Below are 19,855 nucleotides of genomic sequence, written 5' to 3' on the forward strand. Positions count from 1 at the left end.
CTACTCGAGTTCGCTGGCGCTTCTTCTTTTATAGCAAAATCATAGTTGTGAGAACCTTCTACAGGTGTGTAGAGAATTATCTGGATATCTCCACTTCGACGCATTTCTGGAACGGTCGGGAAGGTCCGTTCCCCCTTCCCTCCGTAAGCAGCTGCGAGCGCGATCTCCCCTCGTCGCGTGGGCCCCTTTCCCCTTTCTCCGCCGCGCGCCGTCCCAAAGTGCTCCGCGCGATCTTCTCTCGCGGGACGCTGGTCGTGAGTTCGAATCTCACGTCGCTGTCACATTATGTAAGCATGTGCGGCTTACAGCTGTTTCGGTGCTATTCGACACCATCCTCAGAGCCTACTAGATCTAGGCACTATCTCAACTTCGCTGCCTGTTGTGTGTGTGCATTAGTGTGTGTGTTCTGAAATTGATCTGTGTGTTGAGAATTTGATTGAGGTGTGTTTTAGTGTGTCTGTATATTTCGTATTGTTCTAGTGTGTTGAGTTTTTGGTTCTTGGGTTGTGTGTGTAGGATTTCCATGTCTGTATTTATGTTATTGTATGTGTGGTTAGCATTAATTATGTGTTCGGCATATGTAGATGTATTGTGTCCTCTGGTTATTGCTTTAATGTGTTCTTTGTATCGAGTTTGGAATGATCTGCCTGTCTGTCCAAGTTGAGATAGCGCCGAGATCTAGTAGGCTCTGAGGATGGTGTCGATTAGCACCGAAACAGCTGTAAGCCGCACATGCTTACATAATTAACACGAGTAAGATCGCCATTTAATCAATTATTTATATTCAAGTGTTAAAAGTAGTGTACGAAAGATTCAATATGGATTATCTATTCTTTTGTTGTATATTTATCGATGAGTGACTGTACCTTGCCTTTAAGCTCGCTAGCTGCCTGTGCCCAATGGGGAGCCAGGTTCTTGCAATGTCCACACCACGGGGCATAGAACTCCACCAACCACATGTCTTCTGAATTCAGCACCAGCGAATCGAAGTTCGAGTCTGTTAGTTCAATCACATCTTTTGGATCTCCCTGAAAATAAAGATAAATTTCGAGGTTATGTTTTCTATAAATTAAACGCAGAATAAATATGGAAAATGCCTGTTATTATTCAGTTGAGAAGCTTTTGTCATCCGGTCTGCTCTCAAAAACCTTAAAGTTAGAATTTATAAAACAGTTATATTACCAGTTCTGTATATAATCTTTTCACTGTAAGAAAAATTCTAATATAAACAAAAGCACGTGACTGAAGTGAGGCTTCATTGATCGCTGTTAGGCGCCATAGATTCTCAGTACGTGTTCCCGCCTACTGTTGTACATTCTATTCTATGTTAAACATTTCCCGTTACTCGTCAAGTAGGCCTAACCTCACTACTATGCATTCGTTTGCTTAGGAAACATTTACTTTATAATTACTGTAATTAAAACTCACTTTAACTTATTATATACATTAGCTATTTCTTTTTCTCCGCCTTTGAGAGGGTTTCCACTCTTATGTTTAATAACCACACACACCGAGGATGCATAAGCCATACTTCAGTACCACGTGCTTACGTGAACTACGAGCTCAAGTGACGCCAGCTTGTTACAAGAACAGACTACCTCAGTATTACTGTTGGTATTCATCCACGTTCATAGTACATTACAAAATATAAAAGTATCTTTTCTTTTACGTATGTTTCATTGTATTTAACAACTAGAATTCAATTTTTTATTTTAAAATAATACAAGATTATGGTTTCCAAATAGGAACTATATTTTCCTGCGTCATGTGAGTGTTTCGACTGGGGGCCAATCACGGGTATGACAGCAACGTGCTTATGTTTACATTAGGATTTTTCTTACAGCGAAAACAGTATAGTTATGAAACTTGGACTCTCACATTGTGAGAGGAACAGAGATTAAGGGTGTTTGAGAATTAGGTACTTAGGAAAATATTTGGCACAGGATCTAGGGGTTATAGCACGTAGACTTGATGAACCGACGTATTACTGGAGGAGAGATTACAGACGTAAAATTAATACAAGGAAACAGCGGACTGATGTAGGGAAATTTTCGTTTCTAAATATAACTACAGATGATTAGAACCAATTATTTCCAACTACTTTTCAGGGCTGTCCCCTAACAATCAAAAGGTTAAAAAGCAACTTAGGAAGGCTGGTGTACATACGAAAGGGGAGACTGTTGCAGATAAAATTTAATTCAGTAGAAAAAATTATTGCTGTTTATGTTTTAAATAAGGGACAAAGTCTAAGTGAAATTTCCTGGTCTCTGTTCGGGTAAAAAAAAACCATGATACAACTGATATTTAACCTTTGAGGTGCATTTCAGTGAAGTCCGGAGGACCTAATTAGTCAAATTCCACTCTCCTCACCTCTGCGCTGGGACCCCCTGGGTTTTTATAAGATCAGAAAGAGAGAGTGGTGTGCAGAAAGCAAAGAGAAGCTACCGCATTTATTTTCTCAAGAAAAACAGCAAACATGGCATGATGAGTCTTTACACAGTAAAAGATTCTGGACAAACTATTTTCCCATTTGGATGTCTGGGAGGGGGATACTGGGGAAGGACACATTATGACAGAACATAACTGAGAGAAGAAAAGAAGACTGAAGATTTGAACATGGAATATGAGGACTCTTCTGCAAGCAGGTAAGTTGGAAAACTTGAAGAAAGAAATTATAGAAGCAGCAGAATGGATGGGAATAACAGAAGTGAAGTGGGAAAATAATGGTGAGTTGGTGAGTGATGAATTTACCTGTCCTTGGACAGAAAACAATGAATGAATGAATCCTTTAAATTATTGTTATTATTACTATTACCTATTATGATATCATTTAGTATTATCATTATTATTAATATGAGAATTGTAAATATTTTATTGTAATTATCCTTTTTACTGCAATATTCTCTTCTGGTTATTATTCTTCTTAAGGTATGGTCACACGTCGCTACTTTTGCAGCACTGCAGTACAAAAAACTGCGCAACTCTTATACTGCGACGTGTGAACAACGGTGCAACCCGAAAAGTAGCGGCTGCCGAACCTGCTGCCCGCTACTTTTCCATGCTGTACGCAGCTTAAAAGTAGCGACGTATGAACAGGGTTCTCAGGGTTGCAGCCGCAGCATTTTTGATATTGGTTTTGTTGAAACTTTTGCTCCAGTTGCAACCAGTGTTACCACCCAAATGTGCCAATGATACTTTTATTGTTTGGATATATTTTAATGTTAAATGTGATGAAAATAAATTATTTGTAACAGTTATTAAATACACAACACAGGCTGAGCATAATTGCTGACGATATAATTAATTTTTTTAATTTTCCGCAGCGTAGTTCCAAACAGGAGGGTTGCCAACATTGATTACGTGAATATACTGTTGGTTATCATTTAAGTATATAGGCGTTTTTAAAAGCTTTATAGTAAAAATAATGTCAATTTCTGAATACTAGACACGACAGAAAAGCAAATAATAGATAAGGAAGCTTTCTCATGAGTTTCTTAATAATGCGAACATAACCACAAAATGTATATTGAGAAGTCAACACGGAGATGGGAACCTGCAGCATGACTGCGGCTGCAAAAGTAGCGCCTTGTGTGTGAACAGACTCGCAACCTCCAGTTGCAACTTTTGCAGCAATCGGGTTGCGCAACACGAAAAGTAGCGTGCAGCGCGCTACTTTTGGCTTACGTGTGAACACGACACGCAACTTTTGCAGCTGCAGTACAAAAGTTGTGCAGCAAAAGTAGCAATGTGTGACCGTACCTTTATTTGTCTTTTATAATGGATTATGTGGCACTGCCACCTGGCACACGCCAATTCACAGTTAATAGTAAATACAAAAGAAATGAAAAGCAATCACTCGCAATTTACCTTCTTTCCACTAGAACCAGACCCACCACTCTTCTTGCCTGACATCTGCATAGACACTTTGCTCCTCAAAGAGTCGAAGCCAGCATCCACCAGTCCTTGTGCTGTTCTTGGACCGTTGTAGTCATCTGGCTTGTTCTTATTTGCGCCGAATATCTTCACAGTGGGGAAGCCCTGCACACCGTACTGTCCACCAAGAGATTTGTGCTCATCCACATTCACAGCGCCAACTTTGATAACTCCCTGTAACAAGGCATGAAGGAGGAATAAGAAAATTCTACTCGTTCACTTTTGTGAAATCCATCTTACAAAAAGCAAGTGATTTGGAAACTGCCATCTATCTTGATACATGATATTCCAAAAACCCTTGAAATGTATTGTGGTATCACTGAAAACATGTAAAGTGACAAAGATGCTGTTCAAAAAATACCTACATATATTAAAAAATAATGTGAAACCCTTCAAAAGTAACACCAATTTTCACCAAAAAGTGGAATGAAATATGCAGGTCCCTAATTATATGTTACTTTGAATAAAACAGTTTTGCAGTAGTCTTTACTGTAACTTAGCTTCAGGTGCTAGAATTTTCATCATACAAAAAGCAAATGAAGTGAGATATTAAACCTTCGTAGCATTTTCTCCACTTGGTCCTCAAGCATAAACATTTTCCTTAAAAAAGAAATAAGTGGAATGTGTGATCCATAGTAAAAAAGTTTATCTTGTGAAATGTGCTAGTGAGTGTATTGCCAATAATTGGTATTTTTTTAATTGGTTATTTTACGATGCTTTATCAACTGCTATGGTTACCTAGCATCTGAATGACATGAAAATGATAGGCTAATGCCAGCGAAATGAGTCCAGGGTCCAGCACCGAAAGTTACTCAGCATTTGCTCTTAATCGGTTGAGGGTAAACCAAGGAAAAAAACCTCAACCAGGTAACTTGTCCCAACCAGGAGCCAATAATTGGAATACAGAGATATTATCAACATATGGAAGCGAAGTGTTTTTGTCTGTTTTATCCATATCGTGGTTTAGATTTAGCAGTTTAATATTATTTAACTGCAGTGTTGTAATATACATCTGAACAAATGTGTATTCTCTTTAACATATCCCATAATTTCTATTAATAAACAGTGATCGAATAAATGAACTGATTAAAAAAAAACAGATACCAGTAATCTTGAAACATTTATAAGATCATGTCTCATTTCACAGTTGAAACATTCCAAATCTACAAATCTTGTTGCAGCGGATCAGAAACAAGGTTATGAAGCAAACTCATCTGTATGTACGTTGCTAATTATCTTATCTGGTTGTCAATGTACGTCAATTTTGTCAGCAACGAGGAGACAGGCATCTACATGTATGCTTATGACATTGCATTTGGGTCTACATAGAATACCTACAGGAAGCACTCACAAAAGAAAAACAAACTAAGCTTAGAGATAAATAAGACCAAAATAGTGCAAATGGTATTCTGAAAAGGAGGAAGGATATCATCAACAGAACCCTGTACCTGGAAAATGAAAAACTAGAAACAGTAGCTTAAATACTTTCAAGTACCTCGAACTAACTCTACGAACAATAAGATCTTAAAGGCGCCACAACACAGAGAGGGCAAATGCTGCTCTAAGAGCCGTATATGACATAAAAGAGTCCACAAGATTGTCTGTACAAACAGTCATGATCCTATCATAGTCTACTATATAGTCACGAAGCTTGGGATGATTTTTTTGCAATTCTTGCGATAGTTGCTAGCGCTTGGAGTACTAGGAACAATAGACTGTGCCACTGCCATCGTGATCTAATACAGGCTGTAAGGCAGACCATGTGACTCGCTTAACCCGATCACGAAGGGCGGCGTTTCAACCATATAAATTAGTTGGAATACATAAACAGTAACATATGTTTCTCTAAAATGTAGTGTAATTCTATTAATAAAATTTAAAACAATGATTATGAGACACTTCAGACATAATTCACTTGCGAGTTTAGATGTAATATTATTTATGGTGTGAAAATTACGTTGTTCGTATGTGTAATACCTGCCTTTATTTCGATTAAATATTGCGAAATTCTTGTACATTCATTTATGCACGATTCATTAATTTTTAATTACACCGCACGGATATTTAGATATGTTGAAATTATAGGTTATGTTTACTGTACCAGTTGCCCCTTTCTGTCTAAATTTAGTGATCTCCAATGCCTTGCCATTCATATGAAAATTACAGGTTATGTTTACTATATTTAACTTATATTCCTAAATCCGCAATCATACATTATAATTAAGCATAATGTCATGTAAGATACTCCGGACAATCAATTTGTCTGTATTTTAATACTACAATTGAGTACTGAATTATTGTATTTATCTAGGCCTACTACTTAAGAGACGAAGTAACACAATTGTACGTACACTAATTTCATAGGAGTGGTATGGTAAATGTTTTGCCTAAAATTAAGGAAGGTAGATGTAAGAAAAATAGGTTAGAGTTATCCTTCTTCCGAAAGATCCAGGAAGATGAGTTATAGAATATAATATATATTTTATGAAAATAATATATAAACCTTCTGTATTTCATATTTCAATAGTGGAAGGAAGGTGTTAATTTTTTCAAAAGAACACGATATCGAAAGTACAATACATTTTATGGTCTGCTAGGAAAAGAGTCTGTGATGAGGCGATAGTAGCGATCCTGGTGGTGAGCAACTATCTATGGATGCATATATCAACTGTCTATGTTTGCATATTTAGTAAGTAATAAGCTTCGTGACTGTATATATTAGACTGTGATCCTATTTCACGCCAAAGTTGTCGCAATAATCATTTACGAAATATGTTGTTGTTGTTTTCTAATGCCAGGCGTTTGACAATAAAGTCATTTGACCTCTTGCACTCCAATATTTTTCAAAGATATTATCATGACCAGCCACTGAAGCACAGATTTTGAGGTGTTCCGAATCCATTTCTTGGTTTGATTTGCACAATGGGCAGTTAGGGGACTGATATATTCCAATTCTATGCAGGTGTTTGGCCAAACAATCATGGCCTGTTGCCAATCTAAATGCAGCTACAGACGATTTTCGTGGTAAATCGGGAATTAACTGTGGATTTTGATGCAGAGAGTTCCATTTTTTCCCTTGAGATTGTGTTATCAAATTTTGTTTGTTGAAGTGTAAGTATGTAGATTTAATAAATCTCTCCACAGAGTAATACGTAGATTTAGTAACAGGTCTGTAAGTAGCAGTGCTGCCCTTCTTTGCTAAAGCATCCGCATTCTCGTTTCCCAGGATTCCACAATGGGATGGTATCCATTGGAATACAATTCTTTTATTGAGTGATATTAATTGAGAGAGCATTTTAGTATTTACGGAATATAAATCATATGGAAACACCTAACCTATAAGCCACAGAAAGGGTAAAAGCCAGATACCTGAAAATGATACTAGAGATTTCAAAAGCATCTCCCTTCATGTTAGCCTATGAACTTGTCCAAGAGCCTTTCTTTATAGAGGAACTGAGAATAAAAGCTCAACTGCCATCTACACGACCGGAACAAGAAGTAAGCCTATTAAAAGTAAAGAGAAAACAACAAACATAAACTTCGACTGCTATGTCGCAGATGCTGTGTGTAACCGAAACTGAATGGGTCCAAGACAAATGTTATTACCAAAAACAATTTACGAATAAAACCGCACAAAAGCAAATATAAAAAAAAATATGGACAGGAGATAGCATATAGAGTTGGAGTGGCAATGAGTAACAAATATTTTTGAACTGCATAACTTCAATCTTGATGTCTGACGTAAATTATATTAGATATTCTTTCTAGAGAATTAGTTTCATGTAATGCATCCTATTTCATATAGGTACTTTCACAGTAATACATTCTACCAATAAAAGTTACACAAACGTAACTATACAAAATGTTTCACAGTAGCCTACTACCACACCTTACAACTAAGTTTCACTAATTTAAATTAATATTAGCTACCTACTTTTAAAAAGTGTCTTAAAACTTTACACCTGAATCTTCTTCCTTTTCATTTTTTTTTTGGACAATTAATATGTTAAAAACAAAATTTAATCTTCGATCTCGCTACGCACTATCCACGGAACTGACGTCTGATTTGTGTTGCACTATTTCATGATGAAATGAAACTGAGAGATTGTGTAACTTTACAAATATAGGCTACATATACAGTACATAGAAAAAAATAAATAAGCGAACTTTTGTACAAGGTCGAGGATCAATGACAGGTTAGATTTTGTTCATTTAGGCTTTTTGGGGGAAAATTTCAGTACACGGATTCCTCGCTGATAATTATATCTTAAAATAGGCCTACTAAAAAGAGCAGATTTGTCTGCGTTTGTCGAATGCGCATCATCGTGCTTACGAAAAGGCACTTTTCAGTGCTATAATTTATTTTGTGCGCACAAGGTTGGAATTTTGAAGTAAGAGGAAAAGGAAGGAATCAGTGTTCTGACATTTATCCTTCCACTGATTTACGTTATGATTTCGTAAGAAAACCATCAATCGAGTATATAAAAAATGAAGATATCTGGGGCGTGGGGTTTATAGCCTTCGCAGTGATCACATCGCATCCCTGCAATATTATGCTACAATTTTGAGGTTATTTTGAATTATTTAAGTACGGTTTTTTCTCCCCGCATATTATGCGTAACGGGTTAGAAGATTCACCAAAACAAAATAATATCTCAGCCTTCAACTGATTAATATTGTAATGTATTGCTTGTAATATTTTCATTTATATTTACCGCTCATTTGTATTTGATCTTCCTACAACATGAAACCATTTGACGTAATAACATCGTATGTAATAGTTAGCTCCTTAATTAATGTAAGTTTTAATACATTTCTCACCTTTAATGCTGTCGCAGCTTTCGAGTATTCTGGTACGAACTGTTGACAATGTCCACACCATGGTGCATAAAATTCTACTATCCAAACAGCATCACTCTGTACTACAAGCCGATCGAAATTAGCTGGTGTTAAATCTACAACCTCAGAACTTGAAGGATATAGAGCATAACCTCCAGTCGTTATCAACCCCAGTACACCTAAAAGGTTAACAACACGTTAGTACAAACATAATTTACATAGTTCAAAATAAAATGTCATACGATAGCTTGAAGATGCCGTGTAATGACAAACGTCACAAGCGTTCTCTTTTCTATGCAGAAAGTACTTACTCAGTACCGCAATCATGACTGAAAATCTACAGCTGATCACTATATGCAGTTTATAAATCCTTAAATTTCAGATAATTCGAGTACTACATTAATATCTCCTCGAAGTTTGAACAATAACTACGTAAACAAGCCACACACCTCCAACTGCTCTTATATCTCGTATATAGTAAATTTCGTGGTAAAATCTGATTGGTTGATGTAACTACAAGTATGACAATCACAGATGAACACATTTGCACCAACACATGAAATCAGTTTCTCTCCAGCTGATATGCTTCGTGTATTACGTGTCCAATGTCAACCGCTTTAAATAAATAATTACCCCATCGCGCAAGAAATTACATGCATAAAACTGATCGATTGGATTCAGAGAACAAACAGCACAGACAGAATATGCGTTGAGCCAGTATGACGAGTAAAATATTAGCGCGCACATAACTAAAAACAACGTAGGTACCAGTAACAGAAATAATTAATAATAATAAAAAAAACTTCTTGTAAATAAATTCGATGTTCAATTACGACCTTAACTGTTTAAGATACTATCATACATTTCCAGAAATTTTAAAATGAAACTTGCAGTACTGCAAAAATGCTCGTAAACTTTTTTTTTTCTTTTTTTGCTGAGAGAGAATTCAGAGTGGCTGCTTGTGGACTCTAGTTATGAAGAGACTTTTCTTCTTTTCTCTTGTACAGAGGAAGGATCCGAAGGCTTGCTATGAAAATATAAAACATAAAATAAAAACATTGAACTTTTAGTAAAGCAAAGTCATGCATGTCGAAACATTACATACTCTTACCTTACTTATTTGAACGGAAACAAGAAAGCGAACACAAAGCGTTTTTATTCCCCCCCCCCCCACATGAAGGATTAAATTCCAGTATCCATCCCTCAAATAACAGCTACTGAAACCATAGGCAAATAAATCCTGACACACACCATGTGGAGCCCAATTCTTATCTTGGTCCCCAATGGTAAGTCCGAAGTATGCTTTATAAGCCCTCCTTGCAAAAGATGTTATTTTATGCCTTTGTCGAATAAGGGTGAAGTATTCACAAATGTACTAGAAACTGTTACCGATAAATTATATGAATGCATTTTCTACTACCTTTCCTAAGTTTGGAAAGGGCACATATGAATACACCATCTGTTTTATGAAGAGCTTCGAAGTCATATTTTAAATGCATTTCACGCAGTGTTACAAAGTGTAACACCCCCAAGTACGATTTATATTTGATTTCGGGTCCAACCATTTTATTCACTGACTCACCACTAACAGCACCAGATGAAGATGGAATTACCAGTTCGCAGAATTCAGTTTCACTTAAAGCCAGTTGAGAATTTTCTTCTTTGAATGCAATGGATGCACTTTCTATTGACTTCTAAATACAGTAGAACCCCGATTATCCGTCACCCTATTAACCGATTGGTGGATTGTCCGTCTTTTTCACGCTTTTTTTTTTATGCAGAAATACATTAGGTACTGTACATTGTATTAGCACGTTATCTTTTCTAGATAGTGTTATTACAAGCCTTTTTCGTTACACAGTATGGTCTAGTTTCGAACTGTCGTACCGGTACTATACTGGGTGTTCATTTCAAAGGTGTGTCATGACGTCACTGTTGTTGGGTCACCGATTTGAAGCGAGTTTCAGCTTATATGTTAGAGAAGTTGCCTATTATTTAAGGCGTTCTTCAATCTGAACTTGAGAACGTGTACGGTATAACTTGAACGTCGTAGCAACAGATGGCGGTCTGTACGGTCTGTGTGCTACCATAACCTCTTTCGAACTGTGTTTTGCGCCGGCAAGTCGTACGCAGGGTATCATCGGTTGCGTACGGTAACATTCCACAACACAAATCAAATGCTCCGTGTCCATGTTGACCGTCGAAGTTAATGTCAACAAATACGTAAGTAATCGTCTTAACCCTCTCCCCCATATCCCGACAGTACGTATTTCCAAACAGTTCACATTCCTGCCACTACCGGCATTACCGTACGTATCGGTATGTACTCTTCAGAATGAATGCCATATTCGCTAGGCAACTTCTCTGCCTCATAGGTTATACAACTCTGCAGAAGTGTAGGAAGATTGAATTCTCTAGGCTCATCGGCTAGCCACATGACGGCATACAGCGAGCCATGACACACTTTGAACTGAACACCCAGTATAACTACTTCTATATAAAATGTTTTCTACGGGTGTCAAAAGAACTCTTGTGACAAGTATAAAAAAGTGTAAATAATTGAGTGGTCTGGGGAAAGAGGAACTGTGGCTCACCTCACATCAGAATATGAGGTTGAAATGTATGAAGTATGTAAATCTACAGCACGAGACTTCCACTATTAATATATTTTCACAGACAATCATTACAAGGAGATTCCTTGGCCCTTAAAAACCCATCATTGACAACCAGACTTAAATTAGTGAACTTCTCAGCCACTACATAGCGTGTCGAATAGAAGACTATGGACGAAAGTGTAAATATTATTCACTAAATTTACGAAAATCTTTTATGGTACGGATTATCCGATTTTTTTCGATTAACCGTTCAGTCCACTTCATTACCGCGGATAATAGAGGTTTTACTGTACGTCTTTTTAAGAAAAGTAAACAGTGTCTCTTGTTTTGCCATTGTACACTGAAATATATGTTATAGCCTATAACTATTTAAGTAAAAAGATTTTTGTATTTACTAAGCAGAACTAACACTACACCAATAAAAGCACAGCATACATGACTTCTTTACTGTAATAATCAAGACTGAAAATTCAGGTGGTTTAAATTTCAGCCATCAGGATCACGTTGCGGATAGAGGAGATGGCCTCCAGATATGGAGAGTAGCTGCGAATATATTGAATAAGCAGTCGTGGACAGCCAATAAGGGTGGTCCTTCAGCTTGAGGGTTGGGCAAAGAGCTAACAACCCATCACCGTAAAAAAAAGCTTGTTACGAAACCACAACATAAGCCATCCATATGTTTCAGATGGGCAGGGCGTGTAGCACGTATGGACAAATCCAGAAATGCATATAGAGTGTTATTTGGGAAATCGGAGGGGAAAAAAGACCTTTGGGGAGGCCGAGACGTAGGTGAGGGGATAATATAAAAATGTATTTGAAGTGTGAACTACACAACCAAGATGGAGTGCATGTTACTGTCGTCATCGTCTATGCAGAATTGGATATGTCTCCAGGTTCTTTGTGACATTTTACGTAACTGCTATGGTGTTATTTCTGCAAAGAAAGCTGTAACAGCAACTTTCATTTCGTCGTTTATGCTGCCTTTCATGGATCCAAACACTCGTAACCAACTGCTCTTCAAGCGAATAATTATTCGTACCATATCTGCCATCTTGCTCACAATTCCACTATCATCATTCAACAGTTATTGTCACTGCTACCAAATGTTTTGGTCATTGTTATCAACTGTTTTTCAGTGTTACCACACCCTTTTGTCACCAAATTTAGTAATTAATAATTCTACAGTACATTACGTTTTATACATTCTAAGAGTATGGTGACTTATGGCCCGTCCTATATATTTCAACTAGACTGCGACTACAATTAAGACTTTGTAGTAGTATTATTTTTTTGACATGTTCCATATTCTACTCGGGAGGAAATTAAACGCAGAATAAATATGGGACATGCCTGTTATTATTCGGTTGAGAAGCTTTTATCATCCAGTCTGCTGTCAAAAAATCTGAAAGTTAGAATTTATAAAACAGTTATATTACCGGTTGTTCTGTATGGTTGTGAAACTTGGACTCTCACTTTGAGAGAGGAACAGAGATTAAGGGTGTTTGAGAATAAGGTTCTTAGGAAAATATTTGGGGCTAAGAGGGATGAAGTTACAGGAGAATGGAGAAAGTTACACAACGCAGAGCTGCATGCATTGTATACTTCACCTGACATAATTAGGAACATAAAATCCAGACGTTTGAGATGGGCAGGACATGTAGCACGTATGGGCGATTCTAGAAATGCATATAGAGTGTTAGTTGGGAGGCCGGAGGGAAAAAGACCTTTGGGGAAACCGAGACGTAGGTGGGAAGATAATATTAAAATGGATTTGAGGGAGGTGGGATATGATGATAGAGACTGGATTAATCTTGCTCAGGATAGGGACCAATGGCGGGCTTATGTGAGGGTGGCAATGAACCTCCGGGTTCCTTAAAAGCCAGTAAGTTCCATATTATAACTGTGAAATGATGTATGAATACCATGGAATGTAAATAAATACAATACAATCTCTATTTTTACCCTTTGAGCATATCTTCCTTCCATAGCTACTTTTTCGGTTTTACTTATAGAAATCTTTCTATCATATTCCTTCAATATGCAGTTTCATTTTCTGGCTGCCTTTTGTAAACTCAGTTCCCTTTCTGAAAGTATGAACTTGTCCACAAATAATATAGTTTTAATATTGGTAGGCCTTTTATTGTTGATTTGTACTTCTCTTAAATTCAAATTGATACCCACAATTCCAATAATCTACTTATATATACTGTAACAAGTCAAATTATATAGAAGAAGTGCCTATCACTCTGAATCAACTATTTATATATATAAGTTCTTGTAATCTGCTTAAGTTTTGTTAGTTTTGATCATTATTCTTGTATTTTTATACAGGGATTTTTATTGCTTATGTAAATTAAATAAAAATAGAAGACAATACTAATACTCTCTGATTGACCTGACATAATTCAGCTGAGTACAATTACAAAACGAGATAAATAAAAGTTTCTCTTACATTGTACTGGACGGCTTAACATCACAGAAACTATTCACAACACTGGTCGACAGAAATACAACTCACTCATATGCATCGACCAGAAACTCAGTTTGTCACAGTTCAGAATAAATTAAAATTGTGAGAGGTCTCCCCTACAGGTGGACAGGGGAGTGACACAGAGGGCAGCTCTGTCGTACAGTGATGTCCTGATCCGCAGCACTGTGCTTGCATACAGCACATGTCCAGGCCAAGGACATGTCCATCAACGGGCGCCCAGTGGCCACACAGATTGCGAAGCGATTCCCACAGCTGGGGCACACACTACACCTGCGAACAATATGACAATAGTCATCATCATCATCCTTCATGCATTAGTATTTTTGCCTGTAGCAACTATATTGGATCCTTCCTTCCTTTGGGTGTCATCTGATGTCTCTCTTGCCATTTGATTGGTTAAAGACTCATCAGTTGTTCCCCTCCACGGAAATCTTTAGTAAAAGACGAAAGATTTATGCGATTTGAAGGGAAACCAGAGTAGTTATAAAACTGGTGTGGAAGTCTGGAGCTACTCATTTTTTTAGATTGTGATTTCCATCACTAACTTTTTCGTTGCTGTCGAAAATTCCTAGTTCTGAACGAATGTCATTTCTCTTGTGGTCTAATTTAGTATATCCTGGAATATACTTGAAAAATTCAATTTCTTTTGCTTATAGCCTGGATTTATCCCGAAAAGACAAAGTATATGATTATGTCTCGTGACCAGAATATTGTACGAAATGGAAATATATCTTTTGAAGAGGTGGAGAAGTTCAAATATCTTGGAGCAATAGTAACAAATATAAATGATACTCGGGAGGAAATTAAACACAGAATAAATATGGGAAATGCCTGTTATTATTCGGTTGAAAAGCTTTTATCATCCAGTCTGCTGTCAAAAAATCTGAAATTTAGAATTTATAAAACAGTTATATTACCGGTTGTTCTTTATGGTTGTTAAACTTGGACTCTCACTTTGAGAGAGGAACATAGGTTAAGGTGTTTGAGAATAAGGTGCTTAGGAAAATATTTGGGCCTAAGAGGGATGAAGTTACAGGAGAATGGAGAAAGTTACACAACACATAACTGCACGCATTGTATTCTTCACCTGACATAATTAGGAACATTAAATCCAGACGTTTGAGATGGACAGGGCATGTAGCACGTATGGGCGAATCCAGAAATGCATATAGTGTTAGTTGGGAAGGCGAAGGGAAAAAGACCTTTAGGGAGGCCGAGACGTAGATGGGAAGATAATATTAAAATGGATTTGAGGGAGGTGGGATATGATGATAGAGAATGGATTAATCTTGCTCAGGATACGGACCAATGGCGGGCTTATGTGAGGGCGGCAATGAACCTCCGGGTTCCTTAAAAGCCAGTAAGTAAGTAAGTGATTTCTATCTGGTCTCAAACTCACTCACTTTTTCGTTGATGTCGAAAATTCCTAGTTCTGAACGAATGTCTTCATTTCTCTTGTGGTTTAATTTAGTATATCCTGGAATATATCTGAGAAATTTAATTTCGTTTGCTTACAGTCTGGATTTATCTTTCTTTTTCAGGATCCATGTTTCACTTCCACACAGAACGCATGGGTTGTAAAACTTGAGCATTGTTTCTTTCCACACTTTATTGTTCAGGATTCTATTTGAAGATATACAGTAGTCTGGTATTAATTTCTAAGCGTAACATCTCTGCTAATAATCTGCCTCACGATTTGGTGTAACGAAACCAATGCATATTAAAATATATACATAGCCATCAACACAATATGTTTAATAAAATCCACATATGATCCATATATCTTAATGTCGTCTATCATCTGATACACGACATTAAGATATAGTGGCGAGTCTTTCCATGGTAATAGATTCCGGACATAAACTATCCCCCCATTCGGATGTCCGGGAGGGGATGCTGGGGAAGGACACATGAAAAGAATGTTATTGAAGTAACTGAAGAAAGAAGATTAAAATGGTTTGGACACATGAAGAGGATGAAAAGTGGAAGAATATTGAAGATGATGCTGAAGTGAACTGAGGAGGAAAGAGAAGAATGGGTGGATGGATGGCATCAGAAGGAGTATGACTAGAAGGGATCTTACTGAAGAAGATGCTGAGGACAGAAATTTCTGGAGAAGCAAAATTTCTTTGGATGACGGATAACTACTGTATTGTGGAATAATTAAAATAAAAAATAATGGTAAATACATAAGTCTAGTCAGCATATTGAGATATTAACGTAAAGTTAAGTTACAGGACATGGACATCCACAGGGTGGTAAGAGGTTTAGGTTCCAACCTATTCAGACAACCGACATTAGTAGCAGTAGGGATGTCAGTCCTTGCTGTCTTTACTCCCAAGGAAATACCTCTGGTACTCATTTCTACTAGAGGCTGAATAGATGCTAGAACCATAGTGTAGCTCCAGGGAATTAAATCAATGAAGAAAATTCGTGACCAACAGGAATCAAACCCGTCACTTTCCAGTTTGCAGCCTAACACCTTAAGCACAATGCTACAGCAAGCCCCTGTTTTGATACTAGACGCAGAAATTTCGTTAAACACAAACTTGAATGCTATATGCGCAACAAAAATCAACGAGTACACAAAACTGGATGAAAAATGAAGATGATATGGAAACTGCAAAAAAAAAAAATCATCCATTCTATCATACTATGTATAACAGGTATTATTAAGCATAGCCTCATTTAGACTGTGAAAAACTTACCAGTCAGGGATCATAGTCTCGCAGTTTGTGCATTCAGAGCGATTGCCGCGTGCGTCTTTGGGTGTGTATTTGGTGAAGATGTCCATTGCCAGCGTCTCATACTCTCGCCTCTTGTTTTCAGGAATCTGTAAGGTAAAATTATCAAGACACAGGTGAATAAACAGAAAAATGTTGTTGCTGTTGTTTTCTAATGCCAGGCGTTTGACAATAAAGTCATTTGACCTCTTGCACTCAAATATTTTTCAAAGATATTATCATGGCCAGTCACTGAAGCACAGATTTTGAGGTGTTCCGAATCCATTTCTTGGTTTGAGTTGCACAATGGGCAGTTAGGGGACTGATATATTCCAATTCTATGCAGGTGTTTGGCCAAACAATCATGGCCTGTTGCCAATCTAAATGCAGCTACAGACGATTTTCGTGGTAAATCGGGAATTAACTGTGGATTATGATGCAGAGAGTTCCATTTTTTCCCTTGACATTGTGTTATCAAATTTTGTTTGTTAAAGTCTAAGTATGTAGATTTAATAAATCTTTTCACAGAGTAATACGTAGATTTAGTAACAGGTCTGTAAGTAGCAGTGCTGCCCTTCTTTGTTAGTGCATCCGCATTCTCGTTTCCCAGGATTCCACAATGGGATGGTATCCATTGGAATACAATTCTTTTATTGAGTGATATTAATTGAGAGAGCATTTTAGTTATTTCTGCTGTTTGAGATGAAAGTGTGTGTTTAGAGACTATTGATAGAATAGCTGCTTTGGAGTCTGACAATATAACTGCATTTTTAAATTTACTGATGTGGCATAGAAGATTCCTGAGACATTCACTTATTGCAATGATTTCTCCATCAAAACTTGTTGTTCCATACCCAAGAGATCTATAAAATGAGAAGAGACAGCACGTAAGACCTGCACCGGCACCTTGTTCTCTGGAGATCAAGGATCCGTCAGTGTATAAATGAAGCCAGTTTTGTGGAGAGTACCTAATATTAATTGTCTCTAAAGACAATTGTTTCATTATGTCAGTGTTTACTTCTGATTTCAGTATTACTTCTGTTAAATTTAGATTATGTTCTATATTTAATAGAGTAATAACTAAAATGCTCTCTCAATTAATATCACTCAATAAAAGAATAGTATTGCAATGGATACCATCCCATTGTGGAATCCTGGGAAACGAGAATGTGGATGCTTTAGAAAAGAAGGGCAGCACTGCTACTTACAGACCTGTTACTAAATCTACGTATTACTCTGTGAAAAGATTTATTAAATCTACATACTTAGACTTCAACAAACAAAATTTAATAACACAATCTCAAGGGAAAAAATGGAACTCTCTGCATCAAAATCCACAGTTAATTCCCGATTTACCACGCAAATCGTCTGTAGCTGCAATTAGATTGGCAACAGGCCATGATTGTTTGGCCAAACACCTGCATAGAATTGGAATATATCAGTCCCCTAACTGCCCATTGTGCAACTCAAACCAAGAAATGGATTCGGAACACCTCAAAATTTGTGCTTCAGTGGCTGGTCATGATAATATCTTTGAAAAATATTGGAGTGCAAGAGGTCAAATGACTTTATTGTCAAACGCCTGGCATTAGAAAACAACAACAACATATTTAGTAGAGTTAAAGGGTTTGGTTTAATTTGTAAGTTTTCTTTTAAATTCGGGACATTGATTTTGTGTTTTAATTCTTGAACAATGGATATGAAACTTTTTTGAGTTTTCAATCTACAGAGAGGACTGTATGAATGCCAATTGTTTCCTGGTAATCTGATAAGTTTTTCATATTGAATCAGTGCTTTTTCTTCTATTGTCATTTTGATGCTGTTAATATTAGTGAGGAATCTCATAGAATCTATTGGAGTTGTAACAGAAAAATGTAATCACATCTAAAAAAAAGGAAACATGCTCTTACTTTGTCTAATGATTCCAGTCTGATGAATGCCTTCGAGCAGGTTCCGAACGCCCTGTTGGCGCAGCTGGCCAGGGCCAAGATGCAGTAGATGTCCTCCGTCTCCAGGATATCCTCGTACTCTCGCAGATGGAGTGACGTCTTCATGGCGGCATCCACGTGACCCTCGTACAGCTGTCGCTGAGCCAACATGAAGAAGTGGTAGGCCTCGGCTCCCTTCCAGGCGTTGTCAATGATCTTGGTGTCCACGTCCAGCCCCATCATCAGGGCTCGGTTCTTCCCTCCTGACAGGTGCTCCTCCACCAGCAGTGCTGCCAACACATACAGCTTCTTCACTCTGAGAGGGTGCGACTTCTTTTTGGCTTCAGTTTCTGAGAGCTGCAAGAGATCACGAACAATAACATTAAAAAATCCATTTTGAATCTTGCGTACACTACTTTTAACACTTGAATATAATTGATTAACTAGCGGACTTACTCGTGTTAATTATGTAAGTTTGTGCGGCTTACAGCTGTTTCGGTGCTTCACGCACCATCCTCAGAGCCTACTAGATCTCGGTGTCACCACAGTCTACTATACAGGGTGTTTAAAAAATACGGGGCATAATTTCAGGTATGTATTTCCCACATATAGACAATCAAAATAGTTCATTACAACATGTGTCCGGAAATGCTTCATTTCCGAGTTATGGCCTTCACAACACTGAAATTCACCGGAATGTTTTTCTTTCCGCAGGTCGTTGCCGTCAAAGGAGACATTAAGAGGGCACTCTGACAGTTCATTCCGAGGCGAAGGTTACATTCAGTGTTGTGTAGGCGTTAGACTGTGCGACATGTATTCAAATCAAGAGCTGGCAGAGATACACTTCATGTACAGTAAGGCGGACGGCAATGCTGCGCTGGCTCGTCGTTTGTACCAGGAGAGGTACCCACAGCGACAATGTCCAGATCGGAAGATATTTGTACGTCTCCATTACCGTCTGTGCGAGTATGGAAAATTTAACTCTCCTGGTTTGGGAAGGGGACGACCAAGATCTACAACTCCAGAAGTACAGGAGGAGATTCTGGAGGCTGTGAACATGACTCCTTCTATCAGCACACGAAGGGTAGCATTGCAAGTCAATGTTCCTCATACGACTGTCTGGAGACTGTTGAAAGAATATCAATTGTATCCTTATCATTTGCAACGTGTACAGGCCCTGTCACTAGCAGATTACCCTGCACGAGTTAGGTTCTGTCAGTGGTTCTTGCAGCAGTGTGGTGTAAATCCAAACTTTCCTGCCTTAGTATTATTTACAAATGAAGCCCTCTTAATGTCTCCTTTGACGGCAACGACCTGCGGAAAGAA

General features: G+C 37.7%; 2 protein-coding genes and 1 pseudogene across 5 annotated transcripts in view; all 3 read right to left on the reverse strand.

The window, feature by feature from the left end:
• The window catches only part of CaBP1 (Protein disulfide-isomerase A6 homolog CaBP1), a 386,104-nt gene extending 376,812 nt beyond the window's left edge, over positions 1-9,292 (reverse strand). For both annotated transcript variants that reach the window (XR_011334065.1, XM_069836268.1), the window contains exons 1-4: positions 9,084-9,292; positions 8,755-8,951; positions 3,868-4,107; positions 867-1,028 (exon numbers count right to left, since the gene is read on the reverse strand). Coding sequence is in view for 1 of the 2 variants with exons in the window: in XM_069836268.1 (XP_069692369.1) it covers positions 867-1,028; positions 3,868-4,107; positions 8,755-8,951; positions 9,084-9,099 (615 nt within the window). In the remaining variant the exon portion in view is untranslated. The remainder of the gene's footprint in view (positions 1-866; positions 1,029-3,867; positions 4,108-8,754; positions 8,952-9,083) is intronic.
• A 3,993-nt stretch (positions 9,293-13,285) lies between these two features.
• Oseg4 (intraflagellar transport protein Oseg4) overlaps positions 13,286-19,855 on the reverse strand; it is a 64,725-nt gene continuing 58,155 nt past the window's right edge. For 2 of the 3 annotated variants that reach the window (XM_069835590.1, XM_069835501.1), the window contains exons 18-20: positions 18,512-18,886; positions 16,587-16,711; positions 13,289-14,148 (exon numbers count right to left, since the gene is read on the reverse strand). In XM_069835590.1, coding sequence (XP_069691691.1) covers positions 13,974-14,148; positions 16,587-16,711; positions 18,512-18,886 — 675 coding nt within the window. In that variant the 3' untranslated portion in view covers positions 13,289-13,973. Of the gene's footprint in view, positions 14,149-16,586; positions 16,712-18,511; positions 18,887-19,855 lie in introns of all 3 variants that reach the window. The other variant, XM_069835679.1, reaches the window with a different exon arrangement.
• Positions 14,268-14,359, reverse strand: LOC138709969 (U5 spliceosomal RNA; annotated as a pseudogene).

Source organism: Periplaneta americana, chromosome 1 (assembly GCF_040183065.1).
Source record: "Periplaneta americana isolate PAMFEO1 chromosome 1, P.americana_PAMFEO1_priV1, whole genome shotgun sequence".
Lineage (NCBI taxonomy): Eukaryota > Metazoa > Arthropoda > Insecta > Blattodea > Blattidae > Periplaneta > Periplaneta americana.